This window comes from Jaculus jaculus, chromosome X (genome assembly GCF_020740685.1).
Source record: "Jaculus jaculus isolate mJacJac1 chromosome X, mJacJac1.mat.Y.cur, whole genome shotgun sequence".
Classification (NCBI taxonomy): Eukaryota; Metazoa; Chordata; class Mammalia; order Rodentia; family Dipodidae; genus Jaculus; species Jaculus jaculus.
The window spans coordinates 134713671-134731125 of record NC_059125.1 but is presented as its reverse complement, the minus strand read 5'-3'; the positions used below and the strand labels follow the sequence as shown (position 1 = coordinate 134731125).

The window sequence follows — 17455 nt, the reverse complement described above, 5'->3', positions numbered from 1 at the left end:
GCCTGAAGTCCAGGGTAATCTCCAGGCCAGCCTGGGCTAGATTGAGACCCTGCTTCACAGAAAGGAAGAAAGAAGAAAGAAAGAGAGAGAGAGAGAGAGAGAGAGAGAGAGAGAGAGAGAGAAAAGGAAGGAAGGAAGAAAGGAAGGAAAGAAAAGAAAAGAACAGAAGAGAAAAGAAAAGAAAAAAAAAGAGAGAGGGAGGGAAGAAGGCAGGAAGCCAGGAAGGAAGTTAGGAAGGAAATTAGGAAGGAAGTTCGGAAGGGAGGGAGGGGAGGTGGAGTGGGGGGCGGGTGGGGGTGGCGGGGGGGGAGAGGGGAGGCGTGGCGGGGGGGTGGAGGCGAGGGATGGCGTGTGGCGGGGCGGGGGGAGGGGGAGCGAGGGGAGGCGAGGTGGGGCGTGGGGGAGGGGAGGCGAGGGATGGCGTGGCGTGGCAGGGCGGGGGGAGGGGAGGCGAGGGATGGCGGGGTGGGTGGCGGGAGGCGAAGCGGGCGGGGGAGGGGAGGGGAGGCGAGGGATTAAGAAAGAATGCCTGGGGAAGGCCGAAAAGGTGCTGGAGTGTAAAGAAGCCCAGTGCTAAAGCTCCAAAAAGGGATTCAAGTCATTAAAGAGCTCCCAAAGATATTTCAGAAGATTTTTATGGGGGGAGGGGGCCTAGGCAGGAGCGCTGGATGGGTGGCTCAGCAGTTAAAGACTCTTGCTTAGAAATCCTGGTGGCTTAGATTCACTTCCCCAGTACCCATGTAAAAGCAGATGCACAAATTGACACAAATGTCTGAAGTTCCTTTGCAGTGGCAGGAGACCCTGGCATGCCCATATTCACACTCTTTCCATCTGTTTGACTCTCCATCTATTTCTCTCTCTGTCAAATATATTTATTTATTTATTTTTGCAAGGAGAGAGAGCGAGCCAGCGAGCCAGAGACAGAGAGAATGGGTGCTCAAGGGCCTCCAGGCGCTGCAAATGGACACCAGATGCATGCACCAATTTGTGCATCTGGCTTTATGTGGGTAATCGGAAAACGAACTCAGGATGTTAGACTCTGCAGGGAAGTGCCTTGACTGCTGAACCATCTTTCCAGCCATATATATATAGCTTCCATGGGACTGCAGAATTTGAAGCCAAGCCTCAGGCTGCCCCAGAGTGTTTGGTTCCTGCCCTAGTCAGCCCTACCTCACTAAAGGGTCATAGATCTCCTGCTTATGCTCGCCAGGCAGCACTTCATAGGACTCTGCTGCCTACTTATATTTCTTTTCTGCAAACTCCTTATCATCTGGATTCTTCTTTTACTCCTCCTTGCTGGCTTCACTCTTCATGGCCTTTGGAGTCCTCTTCCTCCTGCTCTGGATTGACATCTAAGTATGAGCACCCTAACTTACTGACTGTGCAGCTTCAACAAGTTCCTGCTTTTGGAAATTATTATTTATTGTTGCTAGACGTGTCCCACCTACTACTTACAACAAAGGCAGATGTGTGACCAGAAAAAAAAAAAAATTGCAAGCAGAGTGAATGACAGAGAAAGAGTATGGGTGAGCCAGGGCCTTTTGCTACTGGAAAAGACCCTAGACACATGCACCACTTTGTGTATCTGGCTCTACATGGGTATTTGGGAATCAAATTCAGGCCATCAGGCTTTGCAAAGGAGCATCTTTAATGAGGGAACCATCTCTCTGGCCCCAAAATACTTTTTTTTTTTGTTTGTTTGTTTCAAGGTAGGGTCTCACTGTAGATCAGGCTGACCTGGAATTCACTATCTCTCTCATCCCTGATTTCACATATACCTTGTTATGATATATTTAATTAGTTCATAGGTTCTGCCTATGTTGGCTGGTCCAGTTCATGCCTTTAATTTTTTTTTAATTTATGGGCCAAGTGCGGTGGCATATGCCTTTAACCTCAGCATTCAGGAGGTAGGAGGATCACTGTGAGTTTAAGGCCACCCTGAGACTACATAAGCTAGAGTTAGAGCCTACCTCGAAAACCAAAAACAAAACACAAAAGTCCAAAAATTTTATGTGAGAGGAGGAGGGAGAATGGGCATTCTTCAGCTCTGATCCTCAGATATATAGTTTTCAATGTCTGAATTTTTTTTGTTGTTGTTTGTTTCTTTTGAGGCAGGGTCTTAGTCTAGCCCAGGCTGTCCTGGACCTCATTTGTAACCTTAGGCTGACCTGAAACACACAAAGATCCTGCTTCTGCCTGCAGAAGTGATGAGGTTAAGGTGATAGAATTATAGGCATGAGACTCAAGACACAGCTTTTTCTTTTTTGTTAACAGTTTCCATAAGTATAGATAATAAAACCAATATAATTCCCCTCCTCCACTTCCATCTCTGCTGTCAAATCTACCCTCTATTGAATCCCCTCCCCTTCCAATTAGTCCCTTTTTAAAATATTATTTGACAGAGAGAGAAAGAGAGAGAGAGAGGGGGGGGGGAGAGAATGAATGAATGGGTATGTCAGGGCCTCCAGCCACTGCAAACGAATTCCAGACACATACACCACTTTGTGTGTCTGGCTTATCTGGGTACTGAACCTGGGTCCTTAGGCTTTGCAGGCAAGTGCCTTAACCACTAAGTCATCTCTCCAGCCCTGTTTTTTTTAAGGTAAGGTTTGTTCTAGTCTAGGCTGACCTGGAAGTCCTCAGGGTGGCCTCAAACTCAAGGCAATCCTCCTGCTTCTGCCTTCCTGGGATTAAAGGTGTGCGCCAACCACGTCCAAGTATCCTCTCTTTTATTATATTTTTTATTTATTTTGTTTTTTCTTTTCTTTTTTCAAGGTAGGGTCTCGCTCTAGCCCAGGCTGACCTGGAATTCACTATGTAGTCTCAGGGTGGCCTCAAACTCAAGGTGATCCTCCTACCTCTGCCTCCCGAGTGCTGGAATTAAAGATGTGTCTTTTATTTTGAAGTCATCATCTTTTCCTCCTATTATGAAGGTCTTGTGTAGGTAGTTTCAGGCACTGCAAGATCATCAACATTAAGGTCATTTTCTGTCTGAAAGATTGTGTTGTAAACAGTCCTCCTCTTTCTTTGTCTTTTTCTGCCACTTCTTCTGCCTTGGAGGGTGTGATAGAGATGCAGATCCAGCTTTCATTATTATTATTATTATTGCTATTGTTATTATTATTGGTTTTCTGAGGTAGGGTCTTACTCTAGCTCAGGATGACCTGGAATTCAGTGTGTAGTCTCAGGGTGGCCTCGAGCTCATGGGGGTCTTTCTACCTCTGCATCCCAAGTACTGGGATTAAAGGCATGCGCCACCACCTGCGGACAACTTTTTTGTAAGACTTGGTGTAACTCTGGCAGGTCTGTAACTCACCACATGACCTCAACCTACTTGCCTCAGTCTCTTGAGTGTTGACATTAGAGACATGAGCCAATATGAGCCAATATGCCTGCTTCCTTGATACCGTAAATCAAATTTGATCTCTGCATAGAGTTTTCTTTGTCTCTAGTACTAGTTTCAAAGTGCAATTACTGTATTTCCCTCCTTCCTTCTTTTTAAAAATTTTTTTTGTTTATTTATTTTTAATTTATTTGAGACAGAGAGAGAAAGAGGCAGAGAGAGAGAGAGAGAGAATGGGCACAACGCGTGCCCCTTGTGCATCTGGCTAAGGTGGGTCTTGGGGAATGCAGCTTCCAACAGGGGTCCTTAGGCTTCACAGGCAAGCACTTAACCATCTCTCTCCACCCCTTCTTTTTAAAAATTATTTATTTATTTTATTTGAGAGTGAAAGAGGCAGAGAGAGAGGAGAGAGAGAGAGAGAGAGAGAGAAAGAATGGGCATGCTAGGGCCTCCAGCCACTGCAAACAAACTCCAGACGTGTGGGCCCCTTTGTGCATCTGGCTAACGTGGGTCCTGGGGAATCGAACCTCGAACCAGGGTGCTTGGGCTTCACAGACAAGTGTTTAAGCGCTAAGCCATCTCTCCAGCCCTCCTTCCTTCTTTTTGTTGGGTGTTTTTCAAGGTAGGGTCTTACTCCAGCCAGGGCTGACTTGGAACTCACTTTGTAGCCTTATGATGGCCCCAAACTCAGGATGATCCACTTATCTCTGTTTACTGAGTGCTGGGATTAAAGATGTATGCCACCAAACCCAGCTTCCCCCCACCCCCAGGTAGGCTCTCACTCTAGACCTGACTGACCTGGTACTCACTCTGTAGTCCCAGGCTGGCCTTGAAATCACAGCAATCTCCTATCTGTGCCTCCTGAGTACTGGGATTAAAGATGTGAGCCACCACACCCGGCGTTAATTTTAAATTTTACTAATTTGAGTGTGAGAGCAAGACAGGAGAGGCAGGTAGAGAGACAACTGATGTGCCAGGGCTTTCAGCCACAGCAGACAAACGCCATCCAGATGCATGTGCCACCTTGTGCAGCTGGTTTATGTGGGTACTGGGGAATCGAAACTGGGTTCTTTGGCTTTGCTGACAAGCGCCTTAACAGCTAAGCCATCTCTCCAGTCCCCAGTTTAATTTTAAATAAATTAAAAATTCAAAAATTCAATGGATAGTTAAAACCGCAGAATATGGAGCCAGTTATGGATGGTCATGCCTGTAATCTTACCATTTAGGAGGCTGAGACAGTAAGATCTTAAGGTCCAGGACCAAAGCTCAGCTACAGTGGGACCCTGTCTTAAAAACGAAAAAAAAGGGCTGGAGAGATGGCTTAGTGGTTAAGCGCTTGCCTGTGAAGCCTAAGGACCCCGGTTTGAGGCTCGGTTCCCCAGGTCCCACGTTAGCCAGATGCACAAAGGGGCACACGCGTCTGGAGTTCGTTTGCAGTGGCTGGAAGCCCTGGCGTGCCCATTCTCTCTCTCTCTCTCTCTCTATCTGTCTTTCTCTCTGTGTCTGTCGCTCTCAAATAAATAAATAAAAAATTAAAAAAAAAACACCCACAAAAATCATGCTCCATCACTTTACCCAAAACATAAAAAAAAGCAAACATTTAAAACAAACAAGCTGGGCATGGTGGCTACGCCTTTAATCCCAGCACTCGGGAGGCAGATGTAGGTGGACCACCATGGGTTCAAGGTTACTTTGAGACTACATAGTGAATTCCAGGTTAGCCTGCGCCAGAGCGGGACCCTACCTCGAATAAACAACCAACAAATCAACCAACTAAACAAACATAAATCACTCTCATTCCCCTGGAATTCAAACTTAATTGGGCATCCTATATTTTTATTTGCCAATTTTGGCGTCCTTACCCTAGAGTCATCTGTCCCAGTCTCACTTGCCGTGGGTTGTATTTTCTTGGGCTAGCCACGTCTAGCCATTTAATAGGTATTTAATAATTCTATATATGAATGAATTCGGTGATATCATTTTGTTGTCACCTGACGTTTATTAATCAGAATCTTCCCATTCATATAAAATTCTTGCTTCAAAGAACTGTGACAACTATGTTAACTAAACTTTTTTTTGTTGTTGTTTCTGCAAAATTGGCATACAAATTTTCATCCGGCTTTTAGAATTAAGAGTATTTGGAAAGTACAAGTCAAATTTTGCACCGTGCTCGGCTCACGCGGACGCTCAAGACATTTCACTTCTTTATTAAAAGAAGCGTGCGCACCATTTTAACAGAAAGCAAAAACGCGCCTTTGAGGAGAGTGGGTGGGGGCAGGGAAAACGGTTAGAATTCGGCGCCCATGAGAACGCCAAAAGCTTGGGGAAATAGGTGGAGCAAATATTGAGTGACATCGGCCCTGACCAATGAGGAGACTGGGAACCACTCCCCCCTCCCTTCATGTTTCAAATGCTGAGCTTAGTTTCCATCCGGGTTCTTCAGCCTCGTTCCCGGGTAGTATAAAGTTTGCTGTCTCCTTTGTTCGCCCTCGTTGCGCAGTGGTCGTAGCGCCTCTCTCCTTCCGTTCCGTCAGCGTGTAGCAGACCACACGCGCTGAGGTCCTAGGAAGGCCCAGACGGCGAGCTCGTAGGAGCTGGACACTGTCGCCACCGTTGCGGTACGAGTCTTTTTTGTTCATTGGCCTGCTTTCGGTACACTTTGGCATTGTTGGGGCTTGAGACGGGCTCTACAGAGATGGTGGTGGCGGGCGCCATTTTAAGACACCCAGAGGTGCCGACCTATTTAAAGCTTAGGGGCGTTGAAGGGAAAGAAGCTACCCCGGGGTTCTGGTTGCTTCCATGTCCCGCTAGACGGTTAGGCTGCCGCGGGCTGGAATGGGGGCGGAGGTCGGAGGCTTGTGGGCCGTCGCTGCGCGGGGAGCGAGGAGTGAGCGCACCGCCGCCGTGCAGGCGTTGGGATGGCGCTGGCGCCAACGGTGGGCATGTTGACTTTGCTGCCGGTTCCTTGTTCTTTGGCCGCCCGGGAGCGAAGCTTTGGGAATTTTCCCGGCCTGTGTAGATGGGGAAAAAGTTAGTTCCTCGACCGTAGTCGCCTCTGGGTTGAATCCAAGTATCGCCATTTTGTCTTTTCCATGCGGTGTTTTTTTTTTTTTTTTTAACGGTTCTTGATTAGGTTCCGCCGTCGCGGGGTGTTAAGTGGTAACGGTGAGCTTATGTTCTGTTACCTGACGCTTGCATTTTGCTTTTTTTTTTTTTTTATTCGGATAGTAATACTCGGTTGGGTGCCTGCGACAACTTGGTTCAAATTGAGATGTGTGCTTAGACTTAGAAAACTGTTAGGAGAGAAAGGACATCCCGTGGATGAGGGTGGTGACCTTGAATGTGTCGGCACTGTTTGAAAACGTCTCGTGGCGGGGCTGGGGAGGGGGGAGGGTCACAAGTAACAATCCTAAAGATGCAAATCTACAGGCAGGTGTGGCCGCCCGCGCCTGCAATTCCAGCACTCCTGGAGGCTGAGGCAGCCTGGGCTAAAAATGAAACCATTGTTTCAACCACATTCTAAAGCTAAATTTTGCCTTTTCAAATGTTAAGTAGCAGTTAATTGACTAAAAAAGCCTAGGGGAGACGAAGGGTGTGGGCGAAAAGTAGGCTGTTCCTTCTAACCAGGTTAGTGTTAATTGAGCTGTTACCAGCTACATAATTGGTTTCCTACTGTGCTTGAGGCGTATTGGTTTCAAAAGAATAAAAGGTTTTTGGAAAAGTTGAGCCTCAAAGTGTTCCATAAACATAAGGAACTTTCTGCAGGGAGGTAATAATATTATTTTTCAACAGATTTACCACTTGGAAAAAAATGGTTGAGGCAGATCGCCCAGGAAAGCTTTTCATTGGAGGGCTTAATACAGAGACTAATGAAAAAGCCCTTGAAGCAGTGTTTGGCAAATATGGACGGATAGTGGAAGGTGAGTTATTTGAAAACATTTGTGTGGTTATAATAATTAAAAGATAAGCTGTGATGAATTTGAATTCATTGATCATCTGATATGATAATTTATTTTGTCCTCTAAGAAGTTCTGAGCTTTCTTTTTGTAGAATTGACTTTTGTTATTTCTTTTGAACTAGAGTAACACTTTTTTTCCTCTGAAAACTGTTTCAGTACTTTTAATGAAGGACCGGGAAACCAACAAATCAAGAGGATTTGCTTTTGTCACTTTTGAAAGCCCAGCAGATGCCAAGGATGCAGCCAGAGACATGAATGGAAAGGTGGGATTGTCCACTTGGTGAATGACATCATTCCTAGTGAATAAGTTAATCAATGGGCTATTCCAGTCTGGGCTTTGAATTTTATTGTTCTTTTCTATTCTGGAACAATGCTTTGTTACAGAACAAAGTTTTACAGCTAAAGTAATGCATTAGTCCCTAAACAAGAGTCAGTTCAAAACAATACATTTTACCTTGGAATCTGTACTATTTTTGGTTATCCTTTTTGATTAAAGGAAACATTAAAACCGACATGATCTTTTTTGAATTTTTCTGAATAATAGTGCAGTAAACCTATCTTGATATTTTGGTTCAGATCAATACTATTTAGAATCAGTAGAAAATTTAAGTAAAGTGGAAAATACAGCAATAGTGCTTGTAGTATTTTACTTAGGCTACTTGGTGAGCAAAACTGTATTTTGAAGGTCCTATTGGTATTACAGGGCATTGCAGCATCTGTAAGTTCCTTTCAAGACTTAAAAAGTTTAACCATTTTATTGTTTTTTCCCTTTTAAAGTCCTTGGATGGAAAAGCCATCAAGGTGGAGCAAGCCACTAAGCCATCATTTGAAAGTGGAAGACGTGGACTGCCTCCCCCTCCAAGAAGCAGAGGCCCTCCCAGAGGTCTTAGAGGAGGAAGAGGAGGAAGTGGAGGAACTAGGGGACCCCCCTCACGTGGAGGACACATGGGTAATGATTTGGGTGGGCCTTATACTTGGTGTATGTGAAATTGCAGACCCTCTCCAGTGCATGCTTTACTGTGTCCTTTTTGAGAAGTTCTGGCCTTTGAAGTGGCTGTTAGTGCCTTTTTCCCCCAGAGTAATCTGGAATTAAGTTTTAGGGTGATCTTGAACTCACAGCAGTCTTCCTGCTTCTGCTGCTTGAGTGCTGGGATTAAAGGTGTGTGCCACCATGCCTTGCTTGTTAGTGCTTTTGACCAGAAACAAAATGTGGAAGGCCTATTAAATTGCAATGTTAAAATGAACCATGTACTACTGTACTACCAAGTAGTTCTGTAGGACATGTGCTCTAAGCATATCAAAGTGAAATTATATATTTTTTTTCCCTTTGGTTTTTTTGAGGTAAGGCTGACATGGAATTCATGATGTAGTCTTAGGGTGGCCTCAAGCTCCCAGCATGATCCACTTACCTCTGCCTCCCAAGTACTGGGATTAAAAGCATACACCCCACCAAGCCTGGTACTAGAGATCAGACTTAATGCCATGCATATGGAGACAAATGCTTGACCTAAATGAGTTATATCCTCAGCTCTGCCCTTCATACTTTTATTTTCTGAGTCTACATGACTTTTTCAGACCTGCTGTTTTGGAGTTCTTAGAAAGTTTCCCTGTGCACCTAAGGCTGGCCATGACCTCACCATCCTCATGCCTTGCCTTCCCATCATGCCTGCTCATGTATAATGGGAATCTAAAGCTAAACTTGCCAGCTAAGTAGAAAAAATGTGGATGTATCCTTGATGGAACAAATGTTAATTTTCTTATACTGTGTTTAATATATATTTTTCCTTTTCTAATGTAGATGATGGTGGATATTCGATGAATTTTAACATGAGTTCTTCCAGGGGACCACTTCCAGTAAAAAGAGGACCACCACCACGTAGTGGAGGTCCTCCTCCTAAAAGATCAGCTCCTTCAGGACCCGTTCGCAGTAGCAGTGGAATGGGGGGAAGAGGTAATGTTGCATTTATGACTGTCTATGCTGCCACAATAACATAAATTCAAACTGGAGATTCTCCTCAGCTTCCTGAGAGCGAGGATTATAAAGGCTTGCTGCACCTCACCTGACTGGAGTGCCTCTGGAGCATAATGTATTGAGTGCCTGAGGCCAGCCTGTGCTACATGGTTAGATCCTTTCTCAAAAAAAAACAATGCTTAAAATTGACTCAAGATTCTAGGTGACCTAGTTAGTATTCATAATTAATGAACACTGAATGAGCAGGGAATTCTAGAAAATAAAGTTAATTGATACAGTTACATAATATTTGATTAAATCACAATCACTACTTCTCATAGTATGAATGTAAGTTCATATTCCTGTTTTTCTCTGGCTAGATTTTGATGGTTATTTTTTTTTCCTTTAAGCCCCTGTGTCACGTGGAAGAGATAGTTATGGAGGCCCACCACGAAGGGAACCCCTGCCTTCTCGTAGAGATGTTTATTTGTCTCCACGAGATGATGGATATTCTAAAGACAGGTGACAGAAAGTGTGGTTTCCTTTTTAATTAATAATTAAGTCTGAAAGAGCTATTCAAAAGCCTAAATTAAGTCACTTTCTTTTTGAAGCTATTCAAGCCGAGATTATCCAAGTTCCCGTGACACAAGAGATTATGCACCACCACCAAGAGACTATACTTACCGTGACTATGGTCATTCCAGTTCACGTGATGACTACCCATCAAGGGGCTATAGGTAAATGAGTGTTTCTTTCATTGGCTTGTAATATTTGCTGTAAAAATGTATGCCTTTTAGAATAATAGTTTCTCTTTAATTTAGTGACAGAGATGGATATGGTCGGGATAGGGACTACTCAGATCATCCCAGTGGAGGCTCCTACAGAGATTCGTATGAGAGTTATGGTAAGATACTGGTTAAGGATCTTGAATATCTCCAGCTTCATTTTTTAGGTTCATGAGCTGGAATAATAGGCTGCTTGGTGCTTGCTTTTAAAAGGGACCTTTGCTTGCTTACAAAGGGATAACTAAGCTGGGCTTTTTCTAGTTTTGTAAAGGGCTTTTTCTTTCCAAAATATTTTTGTTTTTTTTCCATTTCTTTTGAGGCTGTTTGCTTGCTTTGGAGGGTATTTTGCTTGCTTAATTGGCAGCCTTATGTGTTTTCCCCCAACAGTGAAAATATACATTTTAGAATTTTTATTAACAAGATCAAATGTTTACCATTGCAATATGAAGGAAACTCTACAGTTCAAAATTGCAACTTATCACTGGAAAGTGGCTGAGTGTCTACTATAAAATAACAAGCTCACTGGAATATCCTCTTGAAATACACACCGTCTTCAGTCTTTTCAAACAAACATTAAAAATCAATCCATTTCCGTACCTCAGCAGATGAGCAATTCCCTGTTGTGGCCAGCAATGGTAGAGTTTTAAAACATCCCAATTGAGAAAGTAAACTTATAAATAAAGATTTAAATGTTGTATATATACAGTTTATAGTGTTGCCATATTACCTGACCATTGACCCTGCAGGTAACTCACGTAGTGCTCCACCTACACGAGGGCCCCCGCCATCTTATGGTGGAAGCAGTCGCTATGATGATTACAGCAGCTCACGGGACGGATATGGTGGAAGTCGAGACAGTTACTCAAGCAGCCGAAGTGATCTCTACTCAAGTGGTCGTGATCGCGTTGGCAGACAAGAACGAGGGCTTCCCCCTTCTATGGAAAGGGGCTACCCTCCTCCACGTGATTCCTACAGCAGTTCAAGCCGCGGAGCACCAAGAGGTGGTGGCCGCGGAGGAAGCCGATCTGATAGAGGGGGAGGCAGAAGCAGATACTAGAAACAAACAAAACTTTGGACCAAAATCCCCATTCAAAGAAACAAACAAAAAAGTGGAAACTGTTCTGTCATAACTACCCAAGGACTACTAAAAAAAAGTTGTGTTAGCATTTTAAAAATTCCTGTTTAAGTTCCCGTTCATAAGTTTTATGTTCTTGTGAGGAAAAAAAGTTAAACATGTTTAATTTTATTTGATACTGCTTTCAACAGCAAATGTTAAAAATGTGTTAAGACTTGACTTGTATACTACTAGTGTTGTAATTTTCTAAGTAAAAGTGTCTTTAAAGGCCATTTCCTATCTGATTTTCCCCATTAAACGAGACAAACACTTTTAAGATCTTCCACAAACATCTAGCCATCTAGATGTCCTTTGGTCTCCTTTGAGAGAATGAACAATCCTAACTATACAGAAAAACAAGTTTTAGAGGGTGGTTGGGATTTGCTACACTTAAGATTCCAGGGTGTCTTCCAACAGAAATCTCAGTATTCTCAGTATGAACCTGAGATGAGATTCATAGGAAAGTGCTATTCACCCAGAAACCCAAAAAAGCAAATGGATAATGCTGGCCATACTTTGCTTTTCTGACATTTCATTGGGAATCTGCAAGAACCTCCCCTTTCCCCTCCCCCAGTTAAGTGTGTGTTAAACAACTACAGAATACTAAATAAAAAGTTTGGCCAAAACCAACCATGAAGCTGCAAACGGTGCTTGCTCTTACTGTTTCAAATTTTTGCAACTCTGTAGTGTCTCACTTTTAAAGGAACAGCTTGATTGCAAAGGAGAAAATAGATAAGCAATGAAGTTATCTCCAACTTCCTAAAGGCTTATGACTTCTAAAAAGTGAATCTTTCAGCATCCCACATCAGATTTAAAGCATCAAATGCCTGTGAAACAGCAAAGATGGTAAGCAAAGCAAACTAGTTTTTCCGTCTAAGTCGAAATTGAGCACTTACCTTCCTCATAGTACAGTGAAACATGCTGTACTTCATGGCAATGGAAATGCCTTCTAGATTTAAAAAAAAAACTTGGAAAAGAAAATATTCAATAGCATATTAGAAGTTCTCCAAATTCAACACTTCGATTTTTTTTTAAAGCATGTATGACACTTAAAGGCGTTAATCCAGCTGTTGTTTACCAATAGCAATATGGGGATTGGGAGGGGGTGTTTTTCAAAAATATTTTTGATGAAGACCTTTAAACATGCTTCATATATTTTGACATTTTTTTCAAATTAGTCTTTTAGTCAATATACAAAATGGCTTAAGATTGGGGCTACCCTCTTGCCCCTATAAGCCATTACAAACATTTAGTTGGATGCCTGACTTGTTTTTAGTTCTATGAAACTACACTGTATGGAGAAAATCTTTTTTGCAAGTGGTTTTTAAAAAGCAAAACCTGAGGCAGCATGACCCAGGTCCAGCCATGAAGTTGAAAAAGATGCTCTTGAATGTAGTAAACTTGAAGACCTCCAACTAAAAATCCTTACACTGCACTTATTCCTTCAAATGTTTTGTCCGTTCAACTTATGGATTTAACGTGGCAGTGCACCATTGGAACAGAATGAAAATCCATAAGCCATGCAACTTAACCATTTAAGCCATTCCAGTCCATCCCAAGCCAGTGAATCTTCCACCAATTAAGAAAAGTGGTAGAACATGAAATAATGCATTAAGCTGCAAGTCTGAACTTGCCTTTTCGTTCTGGAGACGAGGGCAGTTATAGGCAAGCGTGAAAAATTTCTTTAAGGGGGATAACTAGTTTTTCATGTCTAATTTTTGCAGGTTGAACTTTTTGTTGGTCATATGGTCATGGAGTGCTGATCTATTCACAGTAGTTTGCAGCAAGAAAACTCAAATGCTAAGGTAAGTTTTTTGAAAGCAAGTGTCCTTTGAAGGTTAAAATACTATTATTTGTCAGTGTATAGCTGTGGTGTTGACAGGTGTTTTTTTTTTTTTTGAATTTTTAAAAAAATACTTGCGAGCAGAGGGAGAGAGCCAGATAGGGAATGGGCATGCCAAGGCCTCCAGCCACTGCAACTCCAGACACAAGTGCCCTTGTTCATCTGGCTTATGTGGGTTCTAGAGAATCCCTTGGCTTTGCAGGCAAACATCCTAACTGCTAAGCCATCTCTCCAGCCTGACAAATGTTTTTTGACCCTTAATTGGTATAAGGGAGATAGTAGTTAACTTGTGTAATGGAGTGAAGGTACAATTATAAAATTAAGTATAAAATTATGCTTAATATGAGAAATGTAAGAGTAGTGTAATATTTGCTATTTTTGACTTTTTTTTTGAGGTAGGGTCAGCTCAGGGTGGCCTCGATCTCCTGGTGACCTTCCTGCCTCTGCCACCCAAGTGCTGGGATTAAAGGCATGTGCCACCATGTTCGGCATAAGTTATGAATATTTCTTGATAAACAGGCTCTCAGTAGGAGCTACATAGTTAATGCTTTGGTATGTAAGCAAAGCTGTATGAAGATTAAGCTTGCTCTAAGCATGTTATGCCTATTTTGTCCTCACAATCACAATAAATGTGATGCTTAGAATATTTTAATGAGTAGGACTGCCTTAAAGCTTGTACTTTAAAGCACATACTGTAACATTGTATTGTTTTAAGAATGAAGGGTGGAATACTCAGCTGTATAAAAAACCTTGTAATGTGATCGCATGCTCTTTTTTACAGAGTTGATGAAGCTGAAGAATGCTGATTAAGTCACAGCAGTTGCATAAGCAGTGCTCATCAGAACTGGTTTGGTACAGGCTGTAGAATATTTGGCCTTCAAAGGTTCTTGTGAAACTGAGGGAGGCATCAGTGTTGGTTAGCACACAATTAGGGAGTGGTAATTACTTAAAATTAACCAAATGAAGAAAGGGAAACAAATTGGTAAGTTGGAGGTGCTGAGGAAGTTTTCATGGTTTTTGTGTCATATTTTTAGAGTTGTGGATTCTTTTTTTGGTTCAGCCAAAGTAATGGGGGTAACTCTTTAAAAAAAAAAACTAATTATCACTGACCATAAGAAAGTCAGGTACAGTGGCACATTTCTTTAATCCCAGCACTCAAGAGGAGGATTGCCTTGAGTTAAAGGTCAGGTCAGCCTGGGGTTACAGAGTGAGTTGTAGGTCAGCTTGGGTTAGAGTGATACCCTACATCATAGGAAAAGAAAAAAGTTGAATCAGGAGCTGGGGCTATAACTGGTTAGTAGTGTTTACCCGGAAGGTGTGGATCCCAGGGTTCAGTCTCTAGCACCACACAGACACAATTATATCAAAATTTTACATGGCAGCTTAATCCATGCTGTCTGATTTTTAGCAAGTGAAGCAATTTGACACATGCACCACCTCGTTCGTGCATCCTGCTTATATGGGTTCTAGGGGATCGAACATGAATCTTTTGGCTTTGCAGGTAAGCAGCTTAGCCACTAAGCCATCTCTCCAGCCCCAGTATTGTTTTATAAGCCTATTTAACCTCAGGACTCAATCTTAGAAATTGTGTTGCTAGTCTTTTAAGTTTTATTGCTGAGGTTCTCAAAACATTCCAGCATGGGCCTTTAATTCCAAAACTTGGGAGGCAGAGGTAGGAGGATTTCTTGAGTTCTGAGGCCAGCCTGAGCTAGAGTGAGACCTTACCTCAAAAAAATTAAATACATGAGGGTTTTTTTTTGGGGGGTGCCAAACTTCAACATTTGTGGTTAAAGAAAATTATCCAAAAAATTTAAACCCTCATTATTAGTCACATTCTTAGTCAGATCATGAGTCTTGACCAAATTTCATTGGTTGCACTTAAACTTTGCTCAAGCAAATATATTTATAAATATATCAAGTATAATTATTTGTAGGTGTTTCTGTGAGGACCTTTTCACTCTGCAGATTTTGGTTAGATTTCTTTGAAGATAATTAGGAGTAGGCGGAAGTCACCAAGATACTTTTTTGACAGTTTACAGACTCAACGGGCTGAAATCTCCACTTGGAAAGGGAATTGGCTTTGTACTAGATGTTAAAGGAGTTCAATAACACAAAATGTGTTTGCTTAATTTTTTGGTAATTGAACAGGAAATTTAGGTGTTTGTTTTGTTTTTGAAATGTTTTGCATTGAAACCTAATAAAACTTCAACATGTCTTTTTGTGGTATTGGATTCTTTTTTTAAATCTTTTTGTGAAATTAGAAGTTTACTTAGACTTTTAAATGTTTTTCCTAAGTCTCATTCCTATCCGAGTTCTGACACACTACTGGCACTTAATCACTGAGGTGGCTTACAGATATCACTAGTGTTTCTTTATTGAGAAGTTAACTTCAAATCCACATGGTAAATTTGGATTTCCATTAATCTTCAACCTGAAAATTAGATGGGAATAAACTCTTTTCCTATTTATGTCTTGAGGTGTGGAGAAAACTGAATAACAAATTGGTTTATGGCAATGAGGCCCCAGCATTTTCAGGCCAAAGCCCTTCAGTATTGCTATTGATAGAACATCAGTTCTGACATGGTTCTGTATGGGAGGTTTGTGCTTTACTGTAATGCGTGCATTTCACTGTAATTGATGTTAGTTTGAACCTAAATTTGCATCTGGACAATGAGCCACTTGAACACAAGCCATTAATTAATATAGATAAACAGCTGGGGATTTCTTGGGTTAAAGGCATTTTCAAAGCCTGTCAGCCTGGAGTTTGATGCTTTAACACCCATGTAAAGCTGGAACCCTGAGTGGTACATGTCTGGCTTTCACATGGCAGTGCAGAAGACACCTGGAGTACATGTGTGCTGGGCCAAAAGCCAAAACAAAACACAGCTGAGCATCATGTCAAGCCCCACATTCTGTAAAAGGTCAATTTAAATTGGAACTGTTAGAAGATGAGATGCTGTGGTAGAGGCATATATTCTATAAAAAAGGGGAATGATTACAATCATCTAAGAAGGCCACCAGTGATTCTTCCCAGATAATCCCTGACATCTCATTTTTAATTAAAGGGTCTTAATTGTAGTGTGCTTTTTTTTTTAAAAAAAAGGTTTTGTATTCAGTGAATGCAGTCAAGTTGGTACCATTGTTAGCCTCCTCCCTGACCACCCCCCTCTGCAGGGACCCTCCTTGTGGAATGTGGGTCGTGTTTTGTGGGGTTAGCTTTCAGTTATGGGTAGGAAGCAATATCTCTGCATAATGATCCAACGTTTGGCTCTGATATTCTTCCTGCCCCCTCTTCTGCAAATTTCCCTGAGCCCTGTTGGGTTCATTTTAGGTCTGCTTCAGTGATGAGGTCTTGGGAACCTCTCTGGATATCTGGTTTGATAGGAGTTGATTGTTCTGTGTCTTATCTCCTTCACCATGGTGCTGGTACCAGGTTCGCCAAGAAAACAGCGCTTAGGGTCTGGATCTATCCCAGGTTGAGTTGAAATTCACTATGTAGTCTCAGGGTGGCTTCAAACTCAGCTGTGATCCCTCCTACCTCTGCTTCCCAAGTGCTGGGATTATGCCTGGCTTTTTCTTCTACACCTTAATGTGCTGTTTTATTATTTATTTATTTTTTTTGAGGTATGGTGGCTGTCCAAGGCTGACCTTCGACTCAGCAACCACAGTGATCCTACCTCAGTCCAACTTGGGAGATCCCTAGTAGGATTGGTTACAGTCTGGCCCTGCCCTGCTTGGTGCTAGGGTTTCAGGCATGCTTGGCTGTGCCTTGCTTTTTTAGATTGTATGCTTGTGATTTAAGAGGATCAGAAGTTCAAGACCTGGTAGAGTGCTTACCTAGTATATACAAAATCCCCAGGGTGGTGAATCCCTGTGGTCCCAGCACTTGTGGTGGCAGGAGGTTCAGAATCAAGACCATCTTGGATAGTTCAAGGAAAATTCTCAAAATCTGTATTTGTGTATGAAAGAAATTAGGAGGTTTTTTTTTTTTTTTTTTTTTTTTTAAGGTTTTCCCTCTTGTACTTATCAATAGTCCTCAATCCTTGATCAGATACTTGCCTTAAATGGTATAGGATATATTTAGTACCTCGGTACAGTATAGGTGAGGGCTTTCAGGATGACCTGTGGTGACTGTTTGCAACTTGTTCCACAACCCAACTGGCCTCAATGCTACCTCCATTTAACCCAACTCAGCTGACATGGTACTAATACTCTCTTGCAGGGGTGAGGTAGGAATGTTTTTTTTTTCTTTTTTTTTCACAATTTTTATCAACATTTTCCATAATTGTAAAAAACATCCCATGGTAATACCTTCCCCCCCCCCCCTGCAGTTTCCCCTTTGAAATTCCATTCTTCATCATATTACCTCCCAGGAATGATTTTCCTAGCACACAGTTGAGGATAGGCAACAACACAAAATTTCTCCCTCCAGCTTCACTTAGAGTGACTTCCATTTTATGC

The 17455-nt window shown here is 42.2% G+C and overlaps 1 protein-coding gene and 1 non-coding gene across 2 annotated transcripts; both read left to right on the top strand.

Annotated features, from left to right (window-relative positions):
• The first annotated feature begins 5809 nt into the window (after positions 1-5809).
• Positions 5810-11796, top strand: Rbmx (RNA binding motif protein X-linked). Its single transcript, XM_004654003.3, has 9 exons — positions 5810-5961; positions 7136-7263; positions 7458-7564; positions 8079-8250; positions 9100-9252; positions 9663-9774; positions 9864-9989; positions 10074-10156; positions 10784-11796. Exons 2-9 carry the CDS (start codon positions 7155-7157, stop codon positions 11092-11094), a joined length of 1173 nt encoding a protein of 390 aa, XP_004654060.1. The 5' UTR covers positions 5810-5961; positions 7136-7154; the 3' UTR covers positions 11095-11796.
• LOC123456947 lies at positions 7311-7382 on the top strand. The gene has a single exon (XR_006634806.1). It is a non-coding gene; the product is annotated as a small nucleolar RNA SNORD61 (small nucleolar RNA).
• Positions 11797-17455: the final 5659 nt, after the last annotated feature.

Coding starts and splice junctions, on each gene's coding strand:
- Rbmx (XM_004654003.3), top strand. CDS start 7,155: ATGGTTGAGGCAGATCGCCCAGGAAAGCTTTTCATTGGAGGGCTTAAT. Junction 7,264..7,457: donor ATATGGACGGATAGTGGAAG/GTGAGTTATTTG, acceptor AAACTGTTTCAG/TACTTTTAATGAAGGACCGG. Junction 8,251..9,099: donor CTCACGTGGAGGACACATGG/GTAATGATTTGG, acceptor TTTCTAATGTAG/ATGATGGTGGATATTCGATG.